We start from the raw sequence: 27,980 nt of genomic DNA, 5'->3' as shown, positions 1-27,980 counted from the left end.
AGATACTGAAATTGTGCAGAAGAAACCACAGACTATGATCTGAATGCAATGCATCTTTATTTATTATGCTGAATTCTTTCCTTGCTGTTGACTGCAGTGGAAGGTGTATGTACTACTCTGTGGCTGTTCTCTTCATGCCCAGTTGCAGCAGGAGCAGCTGGCATCAAATACAAGGCCACTCTGGCAATATTGTTGGTAGGTCTTCCCATTCACACAATGGTAGAAGCTATTCTTGTCAGTGGGATCTGGGTAGAGGCCACTGGCTTTTCCGTTGCAGAAGTTGCCACCAGAGCTTCCACTTCCACTTCCACCAGAGCTTCCACCACCAGATGGGGCTGCTGTTGTAGCCTGGGCAGGCTGATTAGCATTAGTGCCAAGGGTTGTTGCAGGCACCTTACAGTCTGAAAGGAAGATGAGAATGGCGTTAGAACTTTAGGAACACAGAAGGCTGCCTTAAACTGAGGCAGACTTTTGGGAATATCTTTCAATATTGCCTGCACTAGAAGTGAGGAACAAAAGTCTCATAAACACAAACCTCACTCAAGGAGAATTTACAATTTAACGGAGTGTGGCAAAAGAAGCCAGGCTAGACATGACATTAACCACATCTTTGCAAAAATATAACCAGCAGAGAATGTATGCAGGATAATGACTGGGGCTGCAGCCCATGTAGAGGGGGAAATGTAACCTTTCCCTCCATTGTGAAAATCCAGCTAGTATTTGCACTGAGAGGAAGGCGTCCAAAGTAAGTAAGGACGTCAGAGGAAGGATTTACCTAAGGACCATAGCAGAAAAGGAAAGGGTTAAATTCCGCCTCCCATCTACTGAAATCCAGATAATTATCATCACACCCAGTGGCTTTTTCAGTACTGGACCAGCCATACTGCCTCAAAAGAAATGAGCCAAAGAGGACAGAGATGAACACACAATAGGAGTCAGTAGCACTATTTCACATACAGACAAAATGAAGGTTTCTGGGCATGCCATGCACTTTGTTCTATCCTGCCAACAGGAGTATGCTACTCACTTGGTGTGGTGACTCCCAATCCAGATTTCAAGGCATTCATCAGGGGGTATTTGCCTTCCCCGCAGAATGTGCCAGTGAAGTCATCCAAGTCAATAGCCCAGACCATGGCTCCTCCGAAGTTGTTCTCCAACAGCCACTTAGCCTGTGAGTTAGACGGTTAAGCATTATGTTATAAATGAGAACCAGAGCTATCTTTCCCTTGAGTTGCTAAGATAGAGAGAGAGCATAAACGGCCTGACTCTACACTCCAGAGTTGTGGTCTGTAACTTTTAAAACTGCAGTTACAGGAAATAGGTTAAGGTATTGCAGTACATAAATCCTAAACAGATAGTCTAAAATCCTAACCATATTTGGAGAAAAAAAGCCAGCTGAACTATATGGAGTTTACTTTAAAAAAAAACAAAAAACAGACTTGGATTTGCACTGTTAGATGCATGAAACTCAGTTAATCAAGTTTTTTTTTAAAAAAATGTTTTATTTATTTAGGGGGAAAATACTATATAATTGTTCCACTATCCCCAGTTTTCCTGGGTGTGTGTACTTGGGTGCAGTTTTCTTTCTACAGTGGTACCTCGGGTTACATACGCTTCAGGTTACAGACTCTGCTAACCCAGAAATATTACCTCGGGTTAAGAACTTTGCTTCAGGATGAGAACTGAAATCATGCAGCGGTGGTGCAGTGGAGCAGGAGGCCCCATTAGCTAAAGTGGTGCTTCAGGTTAAGAACAGTTTCAGGTTAAGAACAGACCTCCAGAATGAATTAAGTTCTTAACCCGAGGTACCACTGTATATGGTCATGGGAGACTTAAGATGTTGTGTAATATTTCCATATTCTATACAAATATACAGGCAGAGCATAAATATACAGGTGGAACATAATGGATACCACTCCCCCATTAGGCTTCTAAAAGGGAGGGTGGGGGGAGCTTGTTCCTCTTGAGCTCCCTAGAAATCCTTCTGCTCTGACCTTTCAGACTCAACACAGTCTAAACCTTGCAGTTTCTTCAGAGAAAGCTTGATAGCATCACACTCCACAGGAATGGGGAAGGTGGGAGAAGAAAGGCAAGATGCCTTCCAGAAGGAGCCTCTGGCCATTTTAGAAGAGTGCTGAATAAGGGCAGAATATGGAGACAATAAACAGGCTTACCTTGATACCAAAACTCTTAGGGTTATCATAGCCAATCCACTGATTTCCTTTATAGGCATAAGGGACTTCCTGGGGAGCATTCCACACAACAGTGGCACCCTCCTTCAAGAAGGTACAGACCTGTGGAGACAATATCTTGGATTAAGCCAATGAAAGTGTTTGATCTAGTTACCCAAGGCTAGCTAAACTATGTTGGGTTATCTCCACTTTACACCCATTCCCAGAAATCATATGTGTGTTTGTTAGCTGTGAGCCGGAGAGAAATGTGGAAATCATAGTTGGCCTTAGAATTTTATTAGGGAAACAAGGCAGATGCACAAAATTTCATTCCTTCCAACCACGTCAGCTCCAACAGTGCAAAGAGTGGCTTGCACATTGCCATAGTTTAAAGCAGGCTGATGGGCGTTTTAGTCAAAAACATCTGGAGGGCACCAGGATAACAGATGCTGGCTTAAAAACAGCACACTTTCTGAATGCGAGAATTGGCCATTATGTTCCTTGGCACAGAAAGCAACAAATAAACACCCATTCAAAAACAGGAACATGAAACTATACAGAAATAAACTGGATAACTATATTGGCTCACAAGTGCAATATCCAGATGCAAAACTGCATCAGTAGTACATAAAAAGCTATAATTAAAAAAATGAAAGTGCAGGACATCATGATAACTAACAAATGTTCAGGATCGCTGCAAGAACTATGCCAGAGTTTTACCTCAAAATAGGCCAGCGTCCCAGCTGCTTGGGTGTAGGCCCCACCTCTCCCTGGCCCAGAGGTTGGTGCATCCAGGCCATGGTTAGAAGGGTTGCTCAGGGTGAAGGTGCGAGCATAGGCTCCAAATCCCACCATCAGCTTCTCAGCTGGTGCACCATTCTTCTTCCAGTAGTTCATAGCATAGTCCTGGTGGAAAGAACATTGAGGAGGCAATCAGAAGGCAAATCATGGGACAATTCTGAACTACATATCCAGCAGCTGAATATGTAGGGTATGATTGATGGTAAAGGAAACCCTTCATTTCTGTTCAGTCACTCACCACATTGAAATAAATATAGGAGCCTTGGTCTTCAGGGCCTGCATACAGAGGGCTGTTCTCACCAGTGAAACCTTCCCAGGATCCTCTGAGGTCATAAGTCATTACATTGATCAGATCCATGTACCTTGGAGGGACGTGAGGGAAGCAAATAGGCAAATATATCAGTCCAAAAAGGAAAACTTTGGACCCTTTCCTCATATGTGTTTACTTTGTTAACTACGTATTGCCACTTCTATCAGAAAAAACGGGAGAATCATGGCTGTTGCACATTTATATATATCAGTTTCAATGTATTCAACATTACAATTCATTTAAATTTAGGCAAATTTACAACCGGCCATTTGGCATGCATTGATGCCAACCCCCCCCCCCGAAAATGTATCAGATTTCGTTTGGTTAGGATTCTAGCCAGGAGGCATTATTATATAATATCCTCAGCCATCTCTAATAATTCTCAGGTCCCTATCTCGTTTGGTCTCATGATTGAAATTGTTGATAAGTAAGAAGGCAAAGTGTCTTGCTTCTGCAATAGAGTATAATTGTTAATATTAATACAAGGTAGATATTGCCAAGTTCCCAATAACTGAGCACGGGGCAGCCTCTCAAGATTTGTGAGATTTGCACAGTATAGATGCAGTACACACAAGATCCACACAGAGACTTTCATTAATCACTTCAGCATTACTGCTAATGTTTGTTTTTGTCACTGGTGAACACAGCAATATGCTCCAATGCACACATTAATAAGCTGTTATGTATCTACTTCAGACCATGCTAAAGGATGTAAAGAATTCCATGCTGAAACATAATTTGGCCTGTGCATGTCCTCTAACACATAAGTCACATTCTTTCCTCTTTCCTGAACTGACAAGTATAGGCAACATCACAGGCAGATACAGTAGATAGAGATAGGCAGGTACTCTCTGTTTAATCTTTGCTGCTCTTGTTATTTCACATTTCACTGAAGTGCTGAGTCATAGACATTACCACTGCTTGCCTGATATGTGACCAGGACGCCAGCCATCATATTCTGGATTTTTTTATTTGGCAAAGTGAGGAGGCACCCACTCCAACCCAAGAATCTCTCAGCTTTTACCATAGTGGGTGATCACTGCAGCAGAAGTCTTAAGCTATGGTGCAATTGCCATAATGACCAGTCTACCCCAATGTCAGTGTCTTTCCACTGTGTACGCCTGTCTCCTCTTAGGAACATAGGAAACTGCCTTATACCAAATGAAACCATTGGGCCAGCTACCTCTGTATTGTCTATGCTAGCTCACAATGAGCCAAGATATCCACATGCAACTTACTTAGACATCTCTGGGATCTGGTAAGCAGTCTCAATGGTGCCCACACCAGCTGACACAGCTGCAGAGATCAACAGTCTGGGCTTGTTGGTTTGAGAAGCCTCCTGTTCAAAAGCTTCATACATTTCCTGTTATTGGAAGAAGTGAATTGTCACAAGCTACTCCAGGTCTGGATCGAGGGTAGGGGCAATGGGGGCAAGTGCCCCAGGAGGTAGGTTGGGATGGTGGAAAAACTACAGACTTGCTGTGCCTGCTCCTGTGTGTGTATGGATGTGTGGAATGGTGGTCAAGGGGGAAATAATTATTTATCCTCTTCAACCTCCCCCCTGCTGCTGGAGTAAGCACACTAGGAGGGAGCAGCAGTGCAGACATTTGCTCCTAAGAGAAAATTTGTAACTCCAGCACTAAGCTACTCTTTTAAGAACACCCACCCACCCTTATCTGAGTTTTAAAAATCTTCATTGTCTGGTTGGTAGAGCATGAGACTCTTAATTTCAGGGTCATGGTTTTAAAAAAATGTTCAACATGCTTGGCTTTGCGGACATAATGAAGTGATGTTCCAGAATGTAAGGCACAGGGTAACTAAGAAAATTGGGTTGTATTCAACATAGCACTAAGTAGCTCATTGCATAAGCAAAATGGCTTCCACTTGCTTGGTGGAACTTTCTCCACTTTCTGCATGCCCCCCCCCCCGCCAAAAAAATATTTTCTGGGTCCCCCGTCTAACTTTCCTGAGTGGAGATGGGGATGGTGTTGGGCATGCACAGAGGGTGGGGGGAGTGGGCAGAAGCAGAAGTCATTCCACTCATGCAGTTATTTAATCAAAAACTGTAATCACAGTCTCACTTCCCTCTATATCCACTTCTGAAGCTCTCTACCCACCATTTGCCTCAAACTATGAGCATCACAAACGCTGTTAATATTTCTGAGATGCAGATTATTGGAACACGAACAGGGTACTCAGCTACATTATATTTCCCATAATAAAGTTCACAACTCATTTTCCTGAAACACTTTTTTGATGTGTCTAGATCCAGCCCAGGAAAGAATGAGAAAAAAGGTATCCTACCCTAAAGACATGGAGGTGTTATTATATCTGTTTCAGTGATTGTGTTGCCTAGACAAATAGCACTGGGTAAAATTCCAGAACAAACCTTTCATTGCTATATTAGTCACCTAGATACAGAGAGAGCACATTGTCGAAGCCAACCTTGAGCAAGACTGTGAAAAGTTGTTGGGTATCAGCGGGGCTGCCTCTGTTGCCAGGGTACTCCCAGTCAATATCCAACCCATCAAAGCCATACTTGCGCAGGAAGGAGATGGCAGACTGAATGAAAGTCTGGCGGTTCTGAGCAGAGGAAACCATGTCAGAAAACCTGCAAAGAGGAAGGTCGGAATGATCAGTTCCACAAATCTGAAACCATAGAGCTTAATTAGATCTGCTGCTGATGGTCTGAGCTAGCTCTCACCAACCTAGTGCTCTCCAGATACTTTGATTATTGCAAACAGCATAGCCTTTTGAGATCGTTAAATTCTGAATTCCACAGACTTCAGGAGGGATGGGGAACCTTCAGCCCTCCAGATGTTGCTGGTCCCCCCCTCTGGTCACCCCTGACCATTGCCCATGCTGACTGTTCTTGATGGGAGTTTGGGAGTCCAACAGCAGCTGCAGGGTCATAGGTTTCCCTCCCTGAACTAGAGGTTTTGATTTCCTGCTCCATTATGCTATCCCTGATTTACCGGTAGATAGGAAGGTGATATCTTCAGTCACTTAACCTTAAAATCCAAATATTTATTCTTTCTTGATAATATCCCTCACATCTCTTAAGGCATGTTAATTTCCCACATGCCTACAAAGGTGTTAAGTGTGATATTAACTGAGTTATCCGATTTTATCTCCTCAACAACTCTGCAAGATAGGTTAGGCTGGGTGACAGTGACTTGCCCAAGGCCACCCAGTGAATTCCATAGCTGAGCAAGGATTTGAACCCAAGTGTATCCAGTCCAAGTTCAATTGCATTGGCTGTGAACCGGAGTTCCCTCCCAGCTTACATTAATCTTCATTGTTTGGACTTGAAGATACTTTCCTGTTGTTTCTGGCAGTGTACCCAGCATATCCAGTGTATCTATGGATTTAATCCAGTATAGAAATGTGTGTATGTATCTTGTGAGATGAAAGTTGCCCCCTGCCCCTGGAAGTTGCTTTTTCTGACTACTTGGAAGCAGAAACATGGAATCTACTTCCAGATGCACACAAGGAGCTGGAAACAAAAAGAGAAATGCAGAGAACAGCCTCACAATACACCACTCTCACGCACATCTACATATATGTGTCTAGATTTGTACATGTAAAAGTGGCCCTTGGCTTCTTTAATCTAGAACCATACTGCACTAGTTAAGGAGCTGGAGGAAGGAAAAACAGTTCTCAGATGTGCTAATTTATGGGCTAGGGAAATAGAACAGCTAATGTAGAGCAAGGTTGGAGATGATGCTAAACACTATGTCCAGGTGGAACAGAGGACAGGGGGCCTGCGCCAGTTGTGTAGAAGAGGAAATTTCAGCAGTTGTGGAGGTTCTCTCTTCTGGTCAGTTATGAAAGGCGCAGAGGCCCTGTCCTCTTTCTCGCCTAATCATCCTAGTGCTAAATACGGGAGGAGATCTCCTAGAGGAACTTACTTTTGGGTACCGAAGTTCCAGCCTCCAACAGACAGCAAGGTTTTCAGGTCAGGATTGCTGTAAACAAATTATTTGGAAGGTCATTAAAGGGACTCTGAACCATATGGAAACAGTTACAAGCAGGCTGTCTTTAAAAAGAAAGAATTGAAATATCCACACAAACTTTACAAGTAGGGGTAGATCCAAAGAGAATTCCTGTACCCTTTAAGAATTGCATAGAAAGGGCGATTGTTAATATAAAAATTCAACAGATGGTGAGATCTAATTGGACATTTGCTTCTCATTCCTCTCTACACCCCCTCAGAATCTGGGGAGTTGCGAGAGTTTTGGAGCAAATTTAGGAGGGAGCCTGTCCAGGGATTCAAGAAACCAGAAAGCAAATTGTAAAAGTTTGTTTCTGTTGTGAAAGTGGGCAGAATGTTGCCTGGAGAAAGGAGCAAACACACCCATTTATTACTTTCTTTTCCCTTCTGTATCATATATGTCTGATTTTTGCTAATATGAAAGACAGGTATATTATTGAAATGGAATAGGAAATGCAAAAATTAGGCATAAGCCATGGAAAAACGTGGAGCTAAAGTTGCATGGAAGTTCATGGGATTTAAACTTAATGCTCAATCCCCATTTATTTCACTCGAAATTAATTCTCTTGATTCTGCCCCTTGTGTTGAATGTTGCATGTCAAACTGCTGGATCTTACTAGGTTTTGAGTCCATTGATGCCACCATAGAGAGCCACATCATTGTACTCGATGGTCTGGATCTGGTTGTTTGCCATGCCCGCGAAAGCATAGATGACATGAGTACATAGGCATGGGTCAAGATCTTCGGGCATATAACGTGCAATACCAGGTCTATACTGGCACCAGTTGGTGAAGTAGCAGACAATATTGGTAGATGCACCTGCAGTTTGAAAGGTTAAAGTCAACCAATGCATTCAAATTGCTTACTAGAGGAGAAGCTTCTTTTAGCTATTGCTTTTTATGGAATAAAATAAAATAAAAAGAAATTTGCTACAACTTACCCAGCTGCACATGCAGCAGGAGAGCCAGACCTATGAAAGAAAAGTTCCATTGTTAGTCAAACACAAAAGCTAGTCATGTGTATTTCTTAGTTCAGCCCAACTACAAATCAGCGAACAGATCTACACTACAAACTTGCATTGTCTGCATCAGTGTCATGGCTTCCCCCAACAGAATCATGGGAAGTGTAGTTAAGGGTGCTGATCAATTGAGAATACTTTGTTATAGATCCCTAGGCTTTCTCACCCATGGTTCCTTTGAGAGACAGCATTACTCCTAAGCCTGTTTAAGTCAATGGTGTTCTCATCAGGTGGTTTTGCTGTAGATCTCTGAAGCTTTTGAAGCAAGCCATGGGTTTGTCCTGATATATTGCAAGTAATGGCTACTGGCTTGATGAGACAGACAATTCAGTTTGTTATATGTTGTGGTCCTGTCTTAGATGTATGATAAATAAATACTTGGATTCTGGGATCCTCTTCATAATGGCATAGATATAACAGGTGGAAATTCACATTTATGAGGAAAACATGGGGTTCCCCAAATCCTGTTTCCCAAATAAGGCAGCGGTGGGGAACAATTCCAGATGTTGCTGGACTGCAGCTCCCATCAGGGATGATGGCAGTTGTAGCCCAGCAATCTGCCCCACCAGTCCACCTCTGTCTCCTTCAAGTGTCCTCCCTCCACATTGACGTTATCTCAGCAAATGCAGGATTGGGAATATGTGGTTGTTGAGATACTGTGTAGCTTTATCCTGACTCATTTGTTGCTGTAAAAAGATATTGTGGGCCACCTACCCAAGTTCCACACATTAAAAAAATTATTGAGACTTAAGCGACATCCTGAGAAATTTCCCTCAGTCTCTTAAAACTCTAGAGCAAGGAATTCCAAAACTTATTTTAATCTATGCCTGTTCTTACTGTTGGAAGCATTTCTTGTTATCCAGCCTAAAAACATCTGTTATAATTTGTTTTTATTCTTATGTTCTTAGTAAGAGGTCTATTTTTTCCTAAACCATCACAGTTTCTAGTCAATTTATAAACATTTTTTAGAACGGCCATCAAATTACTATAGCTAGGTAGTCTATAGATGTAGCAAGCTAGGTCAGACTAGAATAGTGTGTTGACGAAGGCAGAGAACAACAAAAAGAGATAGATTGACAGAGAGATGGAAACTTTTGCCAGCTCAGTGGTAAGTTGAGCCTGTCCTACTCACCAGTCAGAAGGAGTAGTTTGCCCATTTTGATACCTGTGTACTAGGTTGTTTCATCTTCTGTTTCCTTTTTATAAGAAACATTCAGTTCCCACCTCCTTCTGAACACATGTGACTTCAGATGACCTCACCCCCCAAAATTAAATAGAAAGTTAATATGTAATCATTGGTAGACACAACTAAAGTAAATTACTATACCGACCGTCCTCTTCACCTTGGAATATTATCTTTCATCCCAATCTTCTGAAGTTTGGGATTAAGCAGGCATGCATTGAAAGAGGAAGGTTATTTTTGCATCCCAGATCCTAAATCAATGTTATACCCTTCCACTCAAAATTTACCAAAGATATTGGGTATTGGATAAGGAAGGCAAACATATGTATCAGTAAGATTTGCTTATGTAATTACAGTGTTGAAAATGGACCATTTAATTGCAGAGAAATGACATTGGAAACAAATCCACGAGCCCTTAGTGAGGCATGAGAGATAACAGCTATTTGGGAAGCAAATTAATTATTGGTTCAGGCCAGTTTCTAATCAACTGCCACCAAGAATTAAAGTACTATGGCTGTGCATAGGCATGCATGTACAAATTCCATTCACCCCCAAAGCATATCATCCTCAGAAACACATATTTTCCCCAATTTTAATTAGAATATAAATTTAAAATTAGCATTTATACATTTTCTCCATACTCAAAATCAACTCTAAGCCATGAGATTTCCAAGTGGAATATTTTGATTTAATAACACATTACAATCGGATAAAAAAAGATTCTAACTTTCAATATCATTTAATCTAATCCTGTTTCTTCTTTCCTCCCAAATCTAACTAAGGGAATAAATTTCAGCACATGCAGAGTAGTTTCAATTATCTTAGTCTATTTTTAAATCAAGGTTGTAATTCTATACTTCCTTACCTGGGAGTAAGTCCCATTTAACCAATACGGGGTCTTATATCTGAGCCGATGTGTCAAGGGTTGCACTGTTTAGAACCATTTGATGCTTTCCATTTATATGTTACTTCAGTTCGTGCCATTATTAAATTAGCAGCCAGCACTCCTCATGGTGCAGTGCCTGCCTTGGAGAACCACTCTGGCAATTGTCACTCGGTGAGAGAAACAGGGTCTCCTAACAAGTCTCGGCACATTTAACAAACTATAGTTATTTTGGCCCCTGAGACAGGGTATCTCATGACTTCCTCTCCCTCTTCCTGGCAGTAGAAATACAAATAAACAATGCATTAGCTAACAGTCCACTGCCCTTTCATAACACCCCAAATCAGCTGCCTGAGCTAGTGTGTTATTCTGCTTAATGGTAGGGCTTAGTACTGCTGCATTCACATTGACAGTGATGGAGTGTTTACTAGTGTTGCATCTCATATTTTATTTGCTGGTCTCTAATTTGCAGCTAAGCTGATGCTGTGAAGGGTCATAGCTCAGAGGTAGAGCATCTGCTCTTCGTGCAGAAGGTCCCAAGTTCAATCCCAGTCAGGTTTGATCCTTGGCTGGAAGAGACTCCTATCCGAAATCCTGGAGGACCACTTCCAGTCAATACAGACAATATTGAGTCAAATGGGCCAATGGTGTGATTTAGTATAAGGCAACTTTCTATGTTCTACTGCAGCGCTTGAATAATGTCTTGCATCCCCTGCCATCAGAGGTTGCTTAAATAATGGGAGTTGTCAGAGAGAGGGATAAAAATGCTCCCTGAACATGCTGCTCACGGCCATCTGCTGCCATTGTGTCATTCTCCCTCCCCACCCCAACTCATGCTTCTTCCTGCTGTTACTTGTGCAAATTAATTGAAACAAACAATGAATTTAATAGTTTGTTGTACAAAACTCACATATACATGTACAAGACTCACATATATGTACATTAGTAATGGATATGACCTCCGCTATTTTGAAACAGCATTTGAACACGGTTTGGCATGGAGTCTGCTAGTTTCAAACAGTCACTGTTGATTTTTGGATCCCTGTACCACACTTGAATCAGCGCCTGAATGAGATTCTCCATAGTCGGAGAGTCTGCAGCACAGAGGAGACTTTTGCATATAGCCCACAAATTCTCAATGGGATTTACGTCTGGGGAATTCCCTATCCAATCAAGTACCTGTATTTGCTGCTCTGTCATGAATTTCTTCACCACTTTCGATGTGTGGCAGGGGGCTAGGTCCTGCTGCAATACCCCAGTACTGTCATGGTTATCTTTTCCAGCTCTGGAATAACTCTCTTTCGTAGAAGCTCACTATTTTGTGGCGAGCGCATCATTCCTTCCATTGGCTGCAGGCTTCTGCATAATGATCAACTGACTTTTTGTGTTTCTTTTGAGTACAGGATTACGAGTAAGATAGAAAACATGCTTTGTTTCAATTAATTTGCACAAGGGTGTATGTAGCCAATCAGATTTTTCTACACAATTACATCGCTGAAATTGAATGAAGTCAGTTCAAAGTGAGTGCAATGCTTCCTGAATTACATTGCTTTCACTCCGAATGTACGAACATTTGTACTGCTTTGAACCCCATAAAATTGCTAACATGGACCAATTTTGCAGAGTATGGGAGAGTTAATCAGAAGCTAAACTACATGATTGCTGACTACATGCCTTGCAAATTGGGTCTACGTTTCTGATCCAGGGCAAACCTAGCACATTTAAAATGCCTCAAAGCTGTATGCCATTGCTCCTCGTGTGCTTGATTATCTTTGCTAGAAACAACATCTGCTGTAAACATTACTTCATAGGTGCTTCTTTCAGAATCTGTCATTTTAAAAAAATGCTTTGAAGCTAACAACAGCAACAAAGGCCAAAGAAAGCTAAACAAAAAAAACAAAAACAAAAAATCCTTTATACCTGGACTGCTGAAATAGCTAAATGAAATAGATTCTTTAGCAAGGGACAGTTGCCAAAAACACCCAGCTGCAAAAAAATCTACCAGCCAGCTTTGAAAAATGCTTTCATTCTATACAACGGATTTAATGCATATTGAAACAAGTTAAATAGCTTTTTTGATGGTCCTCAAACCAGGCTGGGGGACCTGTGATCCTCCAGATGTTGCTGACTTCCAGTTCACATCAGCCCCAGTCAGCATGTCCAGTGATTAGGGATGATGGGAGCTGCAATCCAGCAACATCTGCAAGACTACAGGCTCCCCATCTCTGCTTTGAAAGAAAGGGGCAAATGGAATTGACCAGAGCCTTTGAAGGAATCACACCTTAGAAAGCAAATGTAACATTAAGCATTTGTCCTTGGAATTCTCCTATAAAAACATTTACTGGGGGAAAATTAAGATAAGATATAATGTTGCTTAGGACCTTGGCAAGTTTTGGTAATTGCCCTAGTGCTGAAATAACCCCAACTTGTACAGAGGACATAAATATGATCTCAACTTAATAAGAATGGGATTGGAAAAATTATAATGATAATTGCTTAAACCCTTAACAAACTTCTGGATACAGAACTGCAGTTGACTGCAGTTGACTACTGAAGATAGCAACACATTCTCTCATCCAGATTACACACTTGGGAGAGAGGTTGCATGCACATCTTAAAGCATATCTAAAGCAACCCTGTCCCCAAGAATCCTGGGAAATATAAACTACAATTCCCAGGATTCTTTGGGGTAAAATGTGCCTGAAATGTATGGTGTTGTCCTCTTGTTATGGTGTTGTCCTTCTTGGTAACAAACATAGCACTGTGTGGCATGGTTGCAATGCTATGCACACTTACCTAAATGCAAATGTGGCACATTTGCAATAGATTAAGGCTTGCAGGAGTTTTGTGCAAATGATTTTGCTTGATTGTGTGGAAAGGACCTGAGAGACAATTTCAGCCTCCATGGGTGGCATTCAACTAGATTTTACTCAGAATAGATCCATTGAAATCGATAGATATGACACAGGTTGCTTAATTTCAATGGATCTACTCTGAGTAAATACTAGTTGAATACCACCCTGTGTGTGCAAAATGCTTGTTTGTGAGTGTTTTTTTTTTAAAGCAATTACATTTACACATTGAACATATTTTAAACCAGATTAGTGGCACAACTTTGATAGCTCAGTTGGTTAGAGTGCCATGCTGATAATGCCAAGGTTCAAGGTTCGATCCCCATAAGGAACAGCTGCATATTCCTGCATTGCAAGGGGGTTGGACCAGATCCTCAGGGTCCCTTCCAACTCTATGTTTTTATGAATCTGTATGCCACACCTCCTCACCCAACACATCATTACAAGACATACACGCACAAACACAATTTCCGAGATAACTATTACCCTATTACTAGGATAAGAAAAGAAAGCTTTCCCTGAAAAAAGACAGGAGAGTGTTTTATTGAATGCATTATTTATATATTTGGAAACCAATGCAAGCGCCACAATTACAACGGTGAGTTCATTTTTAAGACAGCTAAGAACAGACTTAACCAGTAACGTCATAGCCCTTCGTCCAGGAACTTGGCAATAGTGATGAAAACTGCAGAAGCACAGGGTGGGATGTGGAGAAACAATGTCTTCACATTGCAGCAGTACAGCAAATTAGGAAGTAACATTAACCAAGAAATAATAGAAAACTTGCTATGGCCGTCTACATTATAGCACTTTAACATGCATTTAACAACCAAATAAACTTCCTGACATTTCCCACATAGTAAATGGATCATCTGCATTCATGTCTAGAAGAAACAGATAAGCTCCAGCATGCCTTCACAGTTCTCCTGATATTCAAGATTATCCTCTTGCAAAAACTGAAGCTTTTTTATCCAGTTCTTTCTTAATAGCACCAACTAGAGGGTATTTTCCCTGGTTGCAGAAGGAACCCGAAAAATCATCCTGCTCAAGTGTCCAAACCATAATACCTCCCAACTGATTATCCTTCATGTATTGAACCTAAAGAAGATTAAAAAAGAAAGAAAGGGAAAAAAGAATTAAAAAAACAAAAACAAATTCTATATCAAATGTAAAATTTTATGGAACTTTTTTGCATACCATACATGGATTTTTTTTGCACATCCTGGCACGCCATACAACATGACTTACCATGCATGAACCAAACACGGCTGTTTTGTTCCCATCTTGCTAGCTTGGGGAAGAACAAATTACCCTCTTTCTTAACATTACATCCAAACCAGTCTGTAGTACTTTGTGTTCTCCATACACAAGGCAGAGAAGAACAAAGCAACCCACAGCAAACCATTAATTATGGTTTACCATGGTGTGCAAACTGGGCTGTGGAAGCGTCTTAGTCTACGCTGTGGTCCAGATGTGTAAAACAGGCTACTGCTGTCATTTCCTCAATAGAGACACATCTGTCTGTCAAGCAGCAAGAAGGCCACCATACTGCACATGCACAGCTTTGACAAACATATCTTCTAGGATGGTACCAGCCACCTCTATAGATCTTCTGTTAGGGCTGGATTTCCACATGGCAGTCAAATGCACATGCATTCACATTCACGGCACAGTGCATTAACAGCATATTCATGGACATTGCGCAACAAATTCCCATATGATCCCAAAGTACACACATGTATTCTGTGACAGCTCATACATGCAAAGCAGCAAAGTGATATTTTGCTGGGATTTTTTTTTATGGGCCTCTGTATTCTCTGATGTTGGCAGCCTGATAAGAGAATAGAATTGTGAGCAGGCCTGCACATTGCTTAACCGTATAGCAATCCAAGCTACAATCTCATATCTAACAGCCACACAGCTTTGTACAATGGCTTGCCACCTCGTTTGAGTATCATTGCTCGGTGAAATAGAAAATTAGATCGAAACCAAGCCAATAGTCAAATCTTTGTAAAAAACATGTCCAGGCAGCCCCCCCCTTTATGCAGGAGTTACGTTCCAGAGCCCCGTGTGCTTAAATGAAATCTTGTAAAGTGGAGAGTACCCTCTAAATACCCTTTAAACACCCTCTCTGCTGCTCTCTCTTCACCCATACCAAAAATACTGTATTCAAAAATACCTACAACTAGAATTGAAACTTGGGGGCTGGCTGGAGGCTGGAAAAGCGGCTGCTGCTGCAGTACTCCATATATCAGCTGCTAGGTGGGGAGGCTCAGCAGCCTAAACAAATCCCTGTTGTGCCTCCAGTCTGTTTGGGGCTTCCTCCTCCCTCACTGATATTCTCTTTGGGCTCTGGAAAGGGTATCCTTATGAACCACAAGTGCTCTCCAGCTCTCTCCTGCCATTTCTGGGTTTGAATTGAATTAGTGAGTTGTTACCAAATTGATTATACATAAGTGGGGGACATCTTTCCTGCCCATCACAGTTTTTCTTTTATTCTGCTTCTTGCCACTTAATTTGCTAGTTCTTGCAGATATGGTCTGTGTAGGCAGCTGGGATCATCCAGCTCCTATCCTGATGTACATCTTTGATGGAAACAAGATTTGCCCTCTAAATAAAATTGAGTGGTGGCATCTCTCTGTATGACATTCAGGTGCTCAGCCACTATGGCCTATTTTAAGAATTAGAGGACCTATCCTCACACAATTTCATAACTTTCCTTACCAATACCTGTAGATCATGCAACTTAATGGACAAAGGGAATAGACATTTGCCAGTACTTACCTTGATCTGAACACTTGTCACATCTTCATATCCAACCCACTGGTTCCCTTTATAGGAGTAGGGGACTTTTTGTTCCTGAATCCATTCCTTCTTGGCACCGGAATTAAAGCCACAGATCTGACAGGAATAAATTGAAAGTCATAAACATGAATGTTAGCAGAGTTTCTATTACTGCAGGACAGGGCTAGCCACCATTTTGTCCTGACATCTCTCTTTGGCCTGCCAGTGATGGAAAGGCTTTTCACTGACAATGGAAGGCACTGGAGTCACCTCCACAGCTGGTGACATATTGCTTGGGGAGTCTGATCTCATAGAAGTGGGTCTCTCCTCTAATAGGCCACTAGACCCTTCCCTTGTGTCCAGATCTCCACCTGCCAACCTGCTAGGACCTCCCCCCACGTTAGTTCTCCAAAGTCCTCACATTTATCCTCTGACTACTCTCTCCACAACGTTTCCACAGCACTCACAACGCTATAACAATATATATGTGAGCTATAAAAAGTAGGTTAAAGTTTTACCACAACACATGTTTTTGAAGAGAAAATCTGATATAGATTTAAAGCCCTCCCCCATACCATTGCTTCAAGGTCCATAAAGGGATTCCACAGGTAGTGGTACAGTTTGGACACATCACCCCCCCCCCCTTTCCCAATTCTTGCCAGTTAAACTTGATTTTAGGGCAAATGCTTCATTTCAGATTGAGGACTTTAGCTTTCCCATTGCTTTGGGACTGTGAGTGCATACCCTCCAACAGTGCTTTTTTGTGGGGGTACACATACCCCTAAACATTTTGTGAATCTAAGTTTGGCCTCATTGAGGGGCAGTATTTCAATATGAGTGGGAAAATGAGAGTACCCCTAAACATATTTTTTAAAGAAAAAACAACTGCCCTCCAACATTCCTCATGAAAATAAGAACATTGCTCACCTCCCCCACTTACTCTCCTTGACCCCTCTTTTTTGGTCCCTGCCCCCCACAGAGCATTTCCTATCAGAAGAATGGCGAGTGCCACCACCACAATACCGACGGGACACAGCATACAAGCTAACGCCCTGAGAAAACCCCTTATTCCTTTTTTATTTTGCTTTGGTAGATTTAAAAAGAAAAACACACACCAATAAATAAATTTTAGAAATGGACAAGATTAAATGCGGGCTCATAAAGCTTAAAGAAATCTAGACTCTTTGCTCTGTGCTCCACTTCCCCTTTTTTCCTCCCCAGGGCGGCCCTGTGCTCTGCCTGCTCCTCAGAGCCAGCACATTTGGTAGGCCTGGGCCTGGGTAGCAGCAGCTTCTTCTCCTCACCTGCTCTTCAGCAGCCACCATGAGCTGCCCAAGGGAGGAGGTAGGCAGTGGTGGCCATGGAGAGGCCCTGGAGAGGCAACAGGATGCTCCCTCTTTGCCACTGCTGCTCAGGACAAGTGCTAGCTCCTCCTCGAGCTCAGCAGTGGCAGCACTGGTGGGGAAAATAGGGACATTCTGGGATCAAATCAGAAGCTAGGATGGCTTTCATAATTCCACGTCTGTCCTTGGAAAATCAGGACACGCGGAGGGTATGGGCGTGAAGAAATGCTTCGACTGTATGACATAGTGGTGTGTGCATTCTCTCTCTCTCTCTCTCTCTCTCTCTCTCTCTCTCTCTCTCTCTCCACACACACCCCTATGTGATGTCTGGGTTGTCTATGAGCCACACATATCTAATTATGTACCATTTCTAAGACAGAGCATGAGATAACTTCATGCTAAATTTCTCCTGCCTTCTTCCCATCCTAATACTGATTTGAATCCATCTCCTTGAGATTGATGAGACAGAAGGGAATTGGGGTTTCTATAGGCTAAATGGGAACTTAAATGAAATCCTCCCTACCTCATAATAGGCCAGTATCCCTGCTTCTTTTGTGAAAGGACCAAGTGTCCCAGCACCAGATACTGGGGCTTCAACTCCAGTCAGCTTGGTAGAAAGGGTGTAAGACCGGCCATAAGTGGGGATTCCCATGATGATCTTCTCAGCAGGGGCACCTATGCTGCGTAGATACTTCACAGCGTAGTCCTGAAGAAGGAAGAGTAGACTAGTTACTGCATACATTAGGTAGGACACTGAATGTTATTTCTAAACTTCTTTATTTATTATTTCAATTTCTTTCCCAGCCTTCATTCATGGTCCCAATATGGTTAACAACATAACACACCATTAAAACAATTAACAACTCAGATAAAATATACAAAATGACAATACGTCCTGCTCATACCCAGACCCATGATGAGAACAATTGACTTGAATGTTATTTATTTATCAGCAAAGCACTCGGTTATGTCAGCTCCTAAGTTGCAAGGGATATACACACCACTCCCTGCTAACTAGCTCTCTAGGCAATCTATCTCTGTAGACCTGTGTTCCATCTTGGACATTTGAGCAACAACATAGCCACACCTCTTCCTGATTTCTTAAATGCCCTTGTCTGACATGGCCAACACAAGCACCCAATAGCTCCTCCTCTGTGACAGCTCCAGCTTCTCCTGTCACTTCAAGTCCCTCCTTGTGTATGGAGACAGTGGTGGGGAAGGATGGAGGCAATTCCAAAGGCACCACTCTCTCTGGACCCATCACAGGCTCTTCAGCTTCCAATACCTCCTCCAGCTCCCCACACATCACCGACCCCTTCCCCTAGATCTTCCTCTTCCCCGCTTGCCTCCTCTGCCCACACATTCTCTCAGCCCTCATGCTCCTGCCCATCCCTGACCCAAAACGTAATGCAGCACCATGACCAGTTTCTATGTGACCCAGTAAAGTATTCCCAGCAAACGCTTGGCTGAAGAAGTGAGTTTTTAGCTGCTGCTGAAAAGGAAGCATTGATGGCACCAACCACACTTTGAGGGAGAACCAAAGTGTTATCACAGAACAGGCCCTATCTTAAACTTCACCAATTGACAGGGTAAGAAGGACCTGACTGAACCACTCAAGATTCTAGCAGCTGTGTTTCCCCTTAGCTGGAGCTTCCAAACTATCTTCAAGGGTAGCCCCATGAAGACCATATTACAGTAATCTACCAAGAGGTTACCAGAGCATAGATCACTGTGTCAGGGCTCTTATGATCCAGAAACGGCCATGGCTTACCAGACATAGCTGGAAAAGGACACTTTGAGCCACTGATGTTATTTAGACCTCCAAAGACAATGCTGAATCAAGGAGTACTCCTTAAGCTATGAAATGTTTCCTTCAAGTGAGGTTCTCCCCATGCTAAACAGGTCAACTTTCTAATTCCTAGACCTGCCTGGACATGTTGCAGATCTGTTGCTCAATGCTATTATCTATGGGTTGCATGTGCCTTGGAAAAAATGCAGGATCCTGAATACCAGGCTGTTTTAATACCAGACTGTTTTAGTTGGGAAATCTGTCCCCTATCCATCTGCTTGAGTTAATTGTCTGTTTAATGGGGGTAGAGGTGAATCTATCTTGTGCCAGCCATTAAATCAATGGATGGAGGGGGCAAAGTAAACAGAGCTCTACTACTGATATTTGGTTCAGAACCTTGTCCACCAGGCTAGCTTTACTATTGCTACAGTAAAGAAAACATGTGGCATTTATTTTTTAAAAAAGCTTATGGAAAAGCCCTTTGAAAGTCCTTGGACTGACAACTTACAACATTGTAGTAGGATGCAGATCCACTGTCAGCTGTGCTCTTCTGAAGGGGGCTTAAATGGCCTGTGAAACTTTCCCAGGCGCCGTGAAAATCAAAGGTCATGAAATTAATGAAATCAACATATCTAGAGAAAGAAGAACAAAAGGTTACTCGAGACCCTTGGGGAATAACTACAGTTATCTTCAGTTTCTGTTAGGTTTAATAAATGTCATCCACACTAGCCTTCCAGAATGAAAATCTATTTGTAGTTACTTACCATTTTGGAGCAAAACTGTGAGCTGACATTTTTTGCTCTCACCTCTACCTTACAACTGAAAAAAGGCACTTTATGTTGAGGATATTAAATTTCTGTTATTTAATGTGGGGGGCAGGAGGCGCTGGGTGCATTGCACTGCACTTCTTGGCAACTCTCCAAAGCTGTTGCCATAAGTAGCAGACACCTATTTTTTAAGATAAAATTCGGGCTTAATTAGCAGGCATCCTCTGAACTAGGGAATATAAAGTACTCTGCTAACTGATTCAGCCACTGGGTGCCAAGGATTCGACCTGGAGAAGGACTTTCGTTGCAACTATTGGTATGTTGGGAAGGTGAGCCTCCATTACTTCCTTTTGATATATTTTGCATTTGCTGGTTTTTTTTGGCAAATCTCCCCCGAAGTACGGTTTGAAATGAGCAAGCAGGACTGAAAGAGTATCTTGCTATCATTATTGTTATGGTTTAACTACAAAATTGACTGTGTGAAATTTGGACTATGATTCTGGCAAAGACCTTTAATTGAATGATAAAAAGAATTTACGATGGGAGCTACGGTGTTTTTTATGGAAACATCAACTCATTAGCAGCTGGGAAAAGATTACAGGGGGGAATTTTAGATATCTGCCCGGCGCTAATGGCGAAGAGGCAACATCTCCTCCGGTCTTGGCTGTGATGCAGTAAGAAAAGCAGAAAGTGAAAGTGGATGAGAATGTTGGATTACAGGACAATATTTGACACAGAATTACAAAGGACTAATCCGCTTGTCTAAACGAACTCAGAGGATGTTAAAAATAAACAAAGGATCAACATTTGGAAATGTTTATCAGGATTATCTGACTAATTAAGGAATGCAGTAACAACATTAGATCATCACTCCCTGAACTTCAGATTTATAATTTGGCATGATTATTTGGCTGTTTTGTTGCATTATAATTTGGAATGTTTTTATGTAGTTTTTACTGGATTGTTAAATTGGAAAACTTAATAAATATTATTTATGAAAGTAAATTACGGTTATTTACTAAATTTGTATACCACCCTTCTCAGGGTACACAAAGAAAGTTGTGCAAATAAGCCCTAAATCATCATTATAGCATCTGTTTGCTTGCCTGAACCATTTAAACTGGAACTAAAGAAATGTAGTGCTTGCTCACTGTAATTGCCCCACCCAGTATGCTGTTCATTCTGTTTAATGTAGATTAATTTTTTTAAAAGGTACTTACTCTGAGATTGTCCGGATATCATAACCTTTGTCAATGGCTTCCCTTCCAGCGGGTATTGCAACACTCAGTAAGAGTCTTTTCTGACCCCTCCTCCGAAATGCTACAGACAGATCCTAATGGGTGATGTGGAGGATTAATGCAGCGGCAACTACTACTATGAATTTTACCCCTCCTTCACCATAACATCCCAGGGCAATTTTGTTATTGTAACTTGCCCTGGGATGTTATGGTGAAGGAGGGGTAAGAAATAGAGCAGTACAACTTAAAACAGAATAACCAACCATTCACACCCACCCACAAGCACCCCAATCAGGTTAATTCCTAGTTTTCAAGTAGGTCGCAAAAATAATTTTTGCCTGTCAAAAGCAAAGAGGTGCCTTTTCAGCTGAATAATGATGCTGTTAGATTCACTTGTGTAGGGAGGGAGTTTTACAATTTGAGGACTACCACAGAGAAATCTCTCTCCTGGCCTTCCACTCTTCAGACATCTGAGGACTTATCCACAGTTATCTTCTACCCTACATTTTCAAGGCACCAGTCCACATTTTCCCATTCTGTATCCAAGTGCTTTCTCCCCTTTGCCCCACATCTTTCCCCAGAAAAACCTGATCTTTACAGCTGAATTGAAGCAAATGGCTTTTTGGTTTTTTCTGTAGACTGCTGTTTGTGCCAATTCAGTGGTAAAGAGCAGGGTTTTGCAGAGAAAGCGGTGGAGCAAAAACAAAACAAAGACATAGTCAAAACAGAAATCGTAAGTTATTATTTGTAATTCCTTCCCATCACTGTCTTTTGAATCAATTTCTTTGTTAAATGTATTTGCATAAGGATGATTTGTGTTTTGCTTTACCTTAACCAGGTTAGTCAAGCGGCTTTTATCAGACAGTTCTGCTAAGGGCCAAGCAAGATCAAAGCCATCAAAGTTATTTGTCCGAAGCAACTGCAACACAGACATCACAAATTCTGAGCGTGTGGCAGGAGATGCAGTTATTCTTCTAAAGCTATTAGACAGGAGACAAAAACGTAGAGGGATTCTTGATTACATTGTGTTTTTCATAGAAATAAAATGAAACCATTATTATTATTTACAGTAGATGATTGAAGTATTCCACAATAACTGGAAAAAAAGTTTCCACGGGCAGAGAAGTATTCATATTGAAAGTATCACTCCCTCCAATAGAAAACTCAGTACACCATGCCAACAGAAATGGACCACTGGAAAACAAAAGGGAGCCAACAGAAGGGTTGGAAAAACTTGATGATGACCAGGGCTGTCTTTACCCGGTGGTGCAAGGGGTGCGGGGCCCCCGGGTGCTTAATTCTGGAGGGTGCCAAATGTATACCTACTGTATACCTGTCCCTCTCTATTGGCGGCAGTGAAAAGCAATGGAGCTGTCAGGTGGCTGTTGCGGTTGCTCGAGAGTAACCAGGCAGGACTTGTGTTTTACAGGCTTTATTTCGGTGCACACTATTTACAGTGAAGAGCCCCAAAGCTCATGTCTGCCTCAATCGCTAGCAGAATCCGGGAGTAGTCTTTTTTTGGACCTCCCCCAACATAAGAATTTCATTACCCCCAACCGTCTCCGCCCCTCTCTGAGCCTCAGATTACTGCGCAGGATGGACGGTGGCAAGGGTGTGTTTCCCTCCTGTCTGGCTTGCCCAGGAGCGGTATTAAGGCTCCCACCAGCATCCTCTGCTCATTGCACCTCTTCCCCACTGGAGGTGGGGCTTTCCTCCTCCCCAGAAGAGGAACTGCTTCACAAGATTTTCAGAGGCTCCCTGTAACACAACTGCCCTTCTATTTCTCGCCTCTGAGCCAATGGCAGTTCCCTGACAGGAGCGAAAGTCCCCCCCCCCCCCCGTCGCTCTGCTACTCCATAGAATCAAATATCACCAGTGAGTCAGGAAACAAAAGCAATTTATTCCGCTGCATCATTGTTACAGGTGAGCGATTCCCCCCCCCTAAAAAAAGGTCAGCAACTTTGGCTTCCCCCCTCCCAAAAAAGCTCAATAAAAGTTAATTTGGGGGCGCTGGGCGGATCTTTGCACCTTGACAGTGCATATGCTAAAGACAGCCCTGGTGATGACTATAGAAAAACAAGAAAGCAAATTGGGAAGGTGAATTGGCCTGTGCTGGTCCTTTTACAGCTCACAGTATATATTGTATATATTGGAGGGCTTGACTGGCTAGAGCACTGGAAAGCAGCACTCTTGTTAAAGGAAGAAGATACACATTTTGTTGCAGGTCCCACTTGCTGAGATGAATTGTAATCTAAAATCCAAGAGAAGAATGGTTCACTGTGCAACTTTATACACCAGGGGTTGCCCATGCTCACCCTCCCACTGGAGGTGTCAAGAAGCATTAGGCTGTCTCACAGTTAGACAGGGAGAAATGTGGAAATAGCCAGGCTGTGACCATCACCACGCATGTTCAGAGAGAGAGTTTACAGCAAGGTGTCAACCTCACTTCTGGGAAAGTATACTTGCTATACTGAAAGGACAGTCCACTTTGGAAGAGAAACCTTTGGCTTTTTTTTCACTTATGATTTTTACTAGGATAAGCAAAAATTAAGTTCAGTGGTACCTCAGAAGTTGAACGGAATCCATTCCGAAAGTCTGTTCAACTTCCAAAATGTTTGGAAACCAAGGCATGGCTTCCGATTGGCTGCAGGAAGCTCCTGCAGCCAATCGGAAGCCGCAGAAGTCGTGTCCAATGTTTGGGTTCCAAAGAACGTTTGCAAACCAGAACACTCACTTCTGGGTTTGCGGCATTCGGGATCCAAAACGTTCAACTTGCAAGGCATTCGGGATCCAAGGTACGACTGTAAACAGATAGCTCTAGACTTACGGTTCAGGTCCCATGAGAGCTCCACCAACAGAGAGAAGGGTCTTCAAGTTGCGATTTCTAAAGAAGAAAAGAGTGAATAAAATAAAGAGTATTAGGATATTTTAAAAAAATGATTTCAGCAAAGCAGAAGTCAACTTTGGGTTTTTTATAGCACAGAACATCATCCACAGTGTTACATGTGCACAGTTAATTAATTTTCTCTGGATTGTGCAGAAGGGGAGGGGAGACTGGCAGTAGGCCAAGCATTCTGAGTAATAGGCTGTATGGAATAATCAGAGCATTTGATGCACTTGGAAGCAGCATATTTTTCACCATCCCTCATTTAGTGCTACCAATGAGTACTTTAAATAATTGTTTCAGCTGATGAACAGCTGGAGAGGTTAGAGTAAAGTTGTGTCCCTTGATACACTCCTCTTCTGCTCAGAAACAACCTGCCAGAGACTGCTTTAAGGATTTTGCTTTAAAAAAGTTTGAGAAAGAATAATACAACTCAACATAATGAGATATTTGAACCCCAAATATCCATCAACCTGTGAAGTTAGTTAGGTAAATGAAGCCTCTCCTTCCACAGTGGTTTAATTATCAGCATTACTGATTCCATTGCTGGTGGAAAGTGCAGTGGCTTGCACTGAGGAAACAGTCAAGGCACTTGGTGTCTTGCAAGAGATAGAGTCTGGGGGTCCACACTACATGCTACATAACACTTGGGTTTTACCCTTCTGAAAACAGTGAACACTAGCTACTGCTGGGGAGGCAACTAGGATTGGAATCATGGTGGATATGGTATAACCTCCCTGCCATGGTTATACCAAGAACTGTCCCAAAGCATTCATTTTTGAGGATGAAAGTTTCCATTGGCTCCAACGAGAGCTTCATTTTAGATACAAAATCAGGGGCTAATTATCACTGGGACCATGGTGGAGGGGAAGGGTTAAACAAGCCATGCCCAAGCACACACCATGTTTCTGATCACCATCCCCGGTGACTATTTATTATTGAAAAATATACATATGAGGTTAAGTTACATCTTCATATGTAGTTTGACCCAAGACCCACTCACTCCCTGTAAGAGAAGTCCCAGCTAGGCTCAGCGTGGGCTGTGTCAACAATAGAAGATGCTGTGGAGGTAGGGTCCCCTTTGTGCCTTCTTATGTTACCCACCTTTTAAGCTGATTGAGAGTCCCATATGTAGTGGCATCATTCCATTCACCGGGCTCGAGCTGGTTGCCACTTATTTTGGCGAAAGCATAAATGATGTGGGTGCAGAGATTTGGATCAATCTGATCAGCGACAAAACGCCCTGAAGTTTCTCGGTACTGGGACCAGCTGGTGAAATAGCAAACCAGCTTAGAGGTAGAAACTGTTAAGATAATTAGGAGAGATAATTAGGTTAAGATAATTAGGAGAGATAATTAAGGTAAAGGTAAAGGTACCCCCTGCCCATACGGGCCAGTCTTGACAGACTCTAGGGTTGTGCGCCCATCTCACTCAAAGAGGCCGGGGGCCAACGCTGTCCGAAGACACTTCCGGGTCACGTGGCCAGCGTGACATCGCTGCTCTGGCGAGCCAGAGCCGCACACAGAAACGCCGTTTACCTTCCCGCTAGTAAGCGGTCCCTATTTATCTACTTGCACCCGGGGGTGCTTTCGAACTGCTAGGTTGGCAGGCGCTGGGACCGAACAACGGGAGCGCACCCCGCCGCGGGGATTCGAACCGCCGACCTTTTGATCGGCAAGCCCTAGGCGCTGAGGCTTTTACCCACAGCGCCACCAGCGTCCCTTGGAGAGATAATTAGGTTAAGATAATTAGGAGAGATAATTTTTAAAAAAGGAGTTAGTTCCCTTCCAGATAGAGATGTAAGAAAGCATCGCTTTCTGCTGCCACCTGTGTCCATTGCATGCAATGCTCCTTCCATCCCTCTGTTCTTGGGCTTCTTCTGACGAAACTTACATTATTTGTCTTGCTGTCCACTGTGGTGGAATTTCACATCGTTAATTACATTGTCATTGTTTTGATCCATACCATTCAACTCAATGGAAAGGCAGTGCAATACAAACTGGGGCGGGGAGTGATCAATTATGTATTGTTTGCAGACTGAAGACTACAGTGAATACTGATTCTTTTCACTAGATCGATTCTGTTCTGGACATGGGATGAACAAGCAAACACCAGCAATTTCCACTGGCATTTCCACCAGAATTCAGCCGTACTTCAAGATGACCGTTTCATTCACCCTCACAGTGCTGGACATTAGGTTCTCAAATCTCAGCAGCACCCTGTGTGACGCTAAAATTCAGTGCTCCCCACCTCTCACTCTCCATTCTGCAGTATTGTTGTGGCACCTCCTGCTGTGCCACTGCCCTGGTCACATCACCCAAAACCTGCCTCTGATCCTGATTTGTTTGCATAAAGTTTGTGGGGAGGTTAGAGGATGTCAGCTCTTCCCTGAGAATCCATACTGATTTGTTTGCAGGGATATTATATGATGTTGCATCAAGCAATTGTTATATCACAATCTTCGGGGAATTTCCCTTTCACGGAGAGTCCATTGTTGAAGTGAAGTCAGTGCACCAAACCAACTTTAATTGTGCAACTTGCATTTGTCTGTATGTGCTTGGATCCTACCCATAATTAATGACAGTCTGGACACACCCTTAGTCAAATAATATGTGGGAACCTGCCACAAAAGGGCAAAATGCAGGACCTCCAATTGCTTGGGCAGTTGGTACATATGTAGACTCACTTCACACAGCCTGCATCTATATCAGGAGTAGGGCTTACAGATATGCTCCTTCCTTCCTAACCTTTCCCTGCCCCACTGCATACACTCTGGGTTGAAGGCAAGGACAGGAATTCTATCTCCATTTAGTAATTTTGCGCACATCCCAAATAAAACATTGATTCCGACCCTTCCCGGGGAGGGGGAAAGTGTTGGGGCACTTTCAGACATCCTGGGATACCTGTTCAGTGACCAAAGCCCCATCATGGAGAGCTTCCCTCATTACCAACCCTTGTAGAATGATTGAAATGAGGGAATGTGAGCATATTAGAACCCTAGTAGAGACTGACACCAGGAATTTCCAACCCCAGAGTGATTTCTGAAAGCCAAGAAAAGAGGAAAAAATAACTTACCAGACTGCAGAAAGATCAGCGCGGTGATGCTTACTGCAAAAAGTCAAGAGGAGAAAGTCATGTTATGACAAGACTAGACCTGCTATAAATACCATATGATCACTACCTTTTTCAAATTCTTGAATGTTCAAAGTCATGCACTTTGATTAATAAAACTACTTAAATCAATGATTACCCTAGGCAGAGAGGGATTGCAAACTTGCTTAGATGGTTAGCTACATGGGATTTCCTCACACAGGGATACGGGCTTTTCTGTATTGCCCATGGAATTTTAAAAGGTACATAACCATAAACATTCAAAATAGTATTCAGTTACCCTCTCCATAACTTGTACCCAAGTAGCAACATCAACAACATGCAATCAGTCACTGCTGTCCTGCCAAAGCAAATCCTTGGAACTCCAGCTGGAGAAAGCCCAGGATAGTCTCCAATCCTAACCTTCAATCACATTGCCAAACTCACCAGCCCACACGGAAGCCTGACCCATCCTGGCTGCTGTATCACAATGACAACGTTGCTTTCTTTACAATTGTGCTTCCACACTGCTGATCCCAACCTTTAAAAAATAAAATTAGAAGAGGAAGTGAAAGCATGTAACAAGTGTGTGGCTTTCACACACTTGAGTGAAAATGTCCTCATTTCTGTTCCTGGAACGATTGTGCAATTGTCTAGCCAGGAAGTGTTGCAATCAGGACTGTGGAATTTTTATTTTTCACGACATGCTGGTTGAAGCTGACATAATGGGAAAACCAAACCAAACAAGTTTAATATCCTTTCCTATCTGTTCCAGGCTGCTTGATTAGCACGTTTTAAATCTTGATACAGGACCAGGTTTATCCAAAATACCTCGACCCTGTTCACTTGTTACAGTTCACATCAAGGCATGGG

The 27,980-nt window shown here is 42.5% G+C and overlaps 2 protein-coding genes across 2 annotated transcripts; both read right to left on the bottom strand.

Annotated features, from left to right (window-relative positions):
- Positions 1–40: 40 nt before the first annotated feature.
- On the bottom strand, positions 41–9,548 carry LOC310679809 (acidic mammalian chitinase-like). The gene is made up of 11 exons (XM_083445568.1): positions 9,427–9,548; positions 8,217–8,246; positions 7,894–8,095; positions 7,194–7,250; positions 5,728–5,893; positions 4,521–4,645; positions 3,211–3,334; positions 2,892–3,077; positions 2,175–2,294; positions 1,028–1,169; positions 41–401 (listed from the first exon to the last, which is right to left on the bottom strand). Exons 1-11 carry the CDS (start codon positions 9,449–9,451, stop codon positions 133–135), a joined length of 1,446 nt encoding a protein of 481 aa, XP_083301694.1. The 5' UTR covers positions 9,452–9,548; the 3' UTR covers positions 41–132.
- A 4,203-nt stretch (positions 9,549–13,751) lies between these two features.
- On the bottom strand, positions 13,752–27,773 carry LOC310679821 (chitinase-3-like protein 1). The gene is made up of 10 exons (XM_083445589.1): positions 27,555–27,773; positions 27,093–27,125; positions 25,122–25,320; positions 23,961–24,017; positions 21,963–22,113; positions 21,116–21,228; positions 19,637–19,760; positions 17,863–18,045; positions 15,997–16,113; positions 13,752–14,310 (listed from the first exon to the last, which is right to left on the bottom strand). Exons 1-10 carry the CDS (start codon positions 27,577–27,579, stop codon positions 14,152–14,154), a joined length of 1,161 nt encoding a protein of 386 aa, XP_083301715.1. The 5' UTR covers positions 27,580–27,773; the 3' UTR covers positions 13,752–14,151.
- Between the last annotated feature and the right edge of the window lie 207 nt (positions 27,774–27,980).

The sequence above is a fragment of the Podarcis tiliguerta genome (genome assembly GCF_965153285.1).
Source record: "Podarcis tiliguerta genome assembly, chromosome: 6".
In the NCBI taxonomy this organism is placed as follows: domain Eukaryota; kingdom Metazoa; phylum Chordata; class Lepidosauria; order Squamata; family Lacertidae; genus Podarcis; species Podarcis tiliguerta.
The sequence above is the reverse complement of the archived record's forward strand: the minus strand, read 5'-3'. Positions and strand labels throughout refer to the sequence as shown.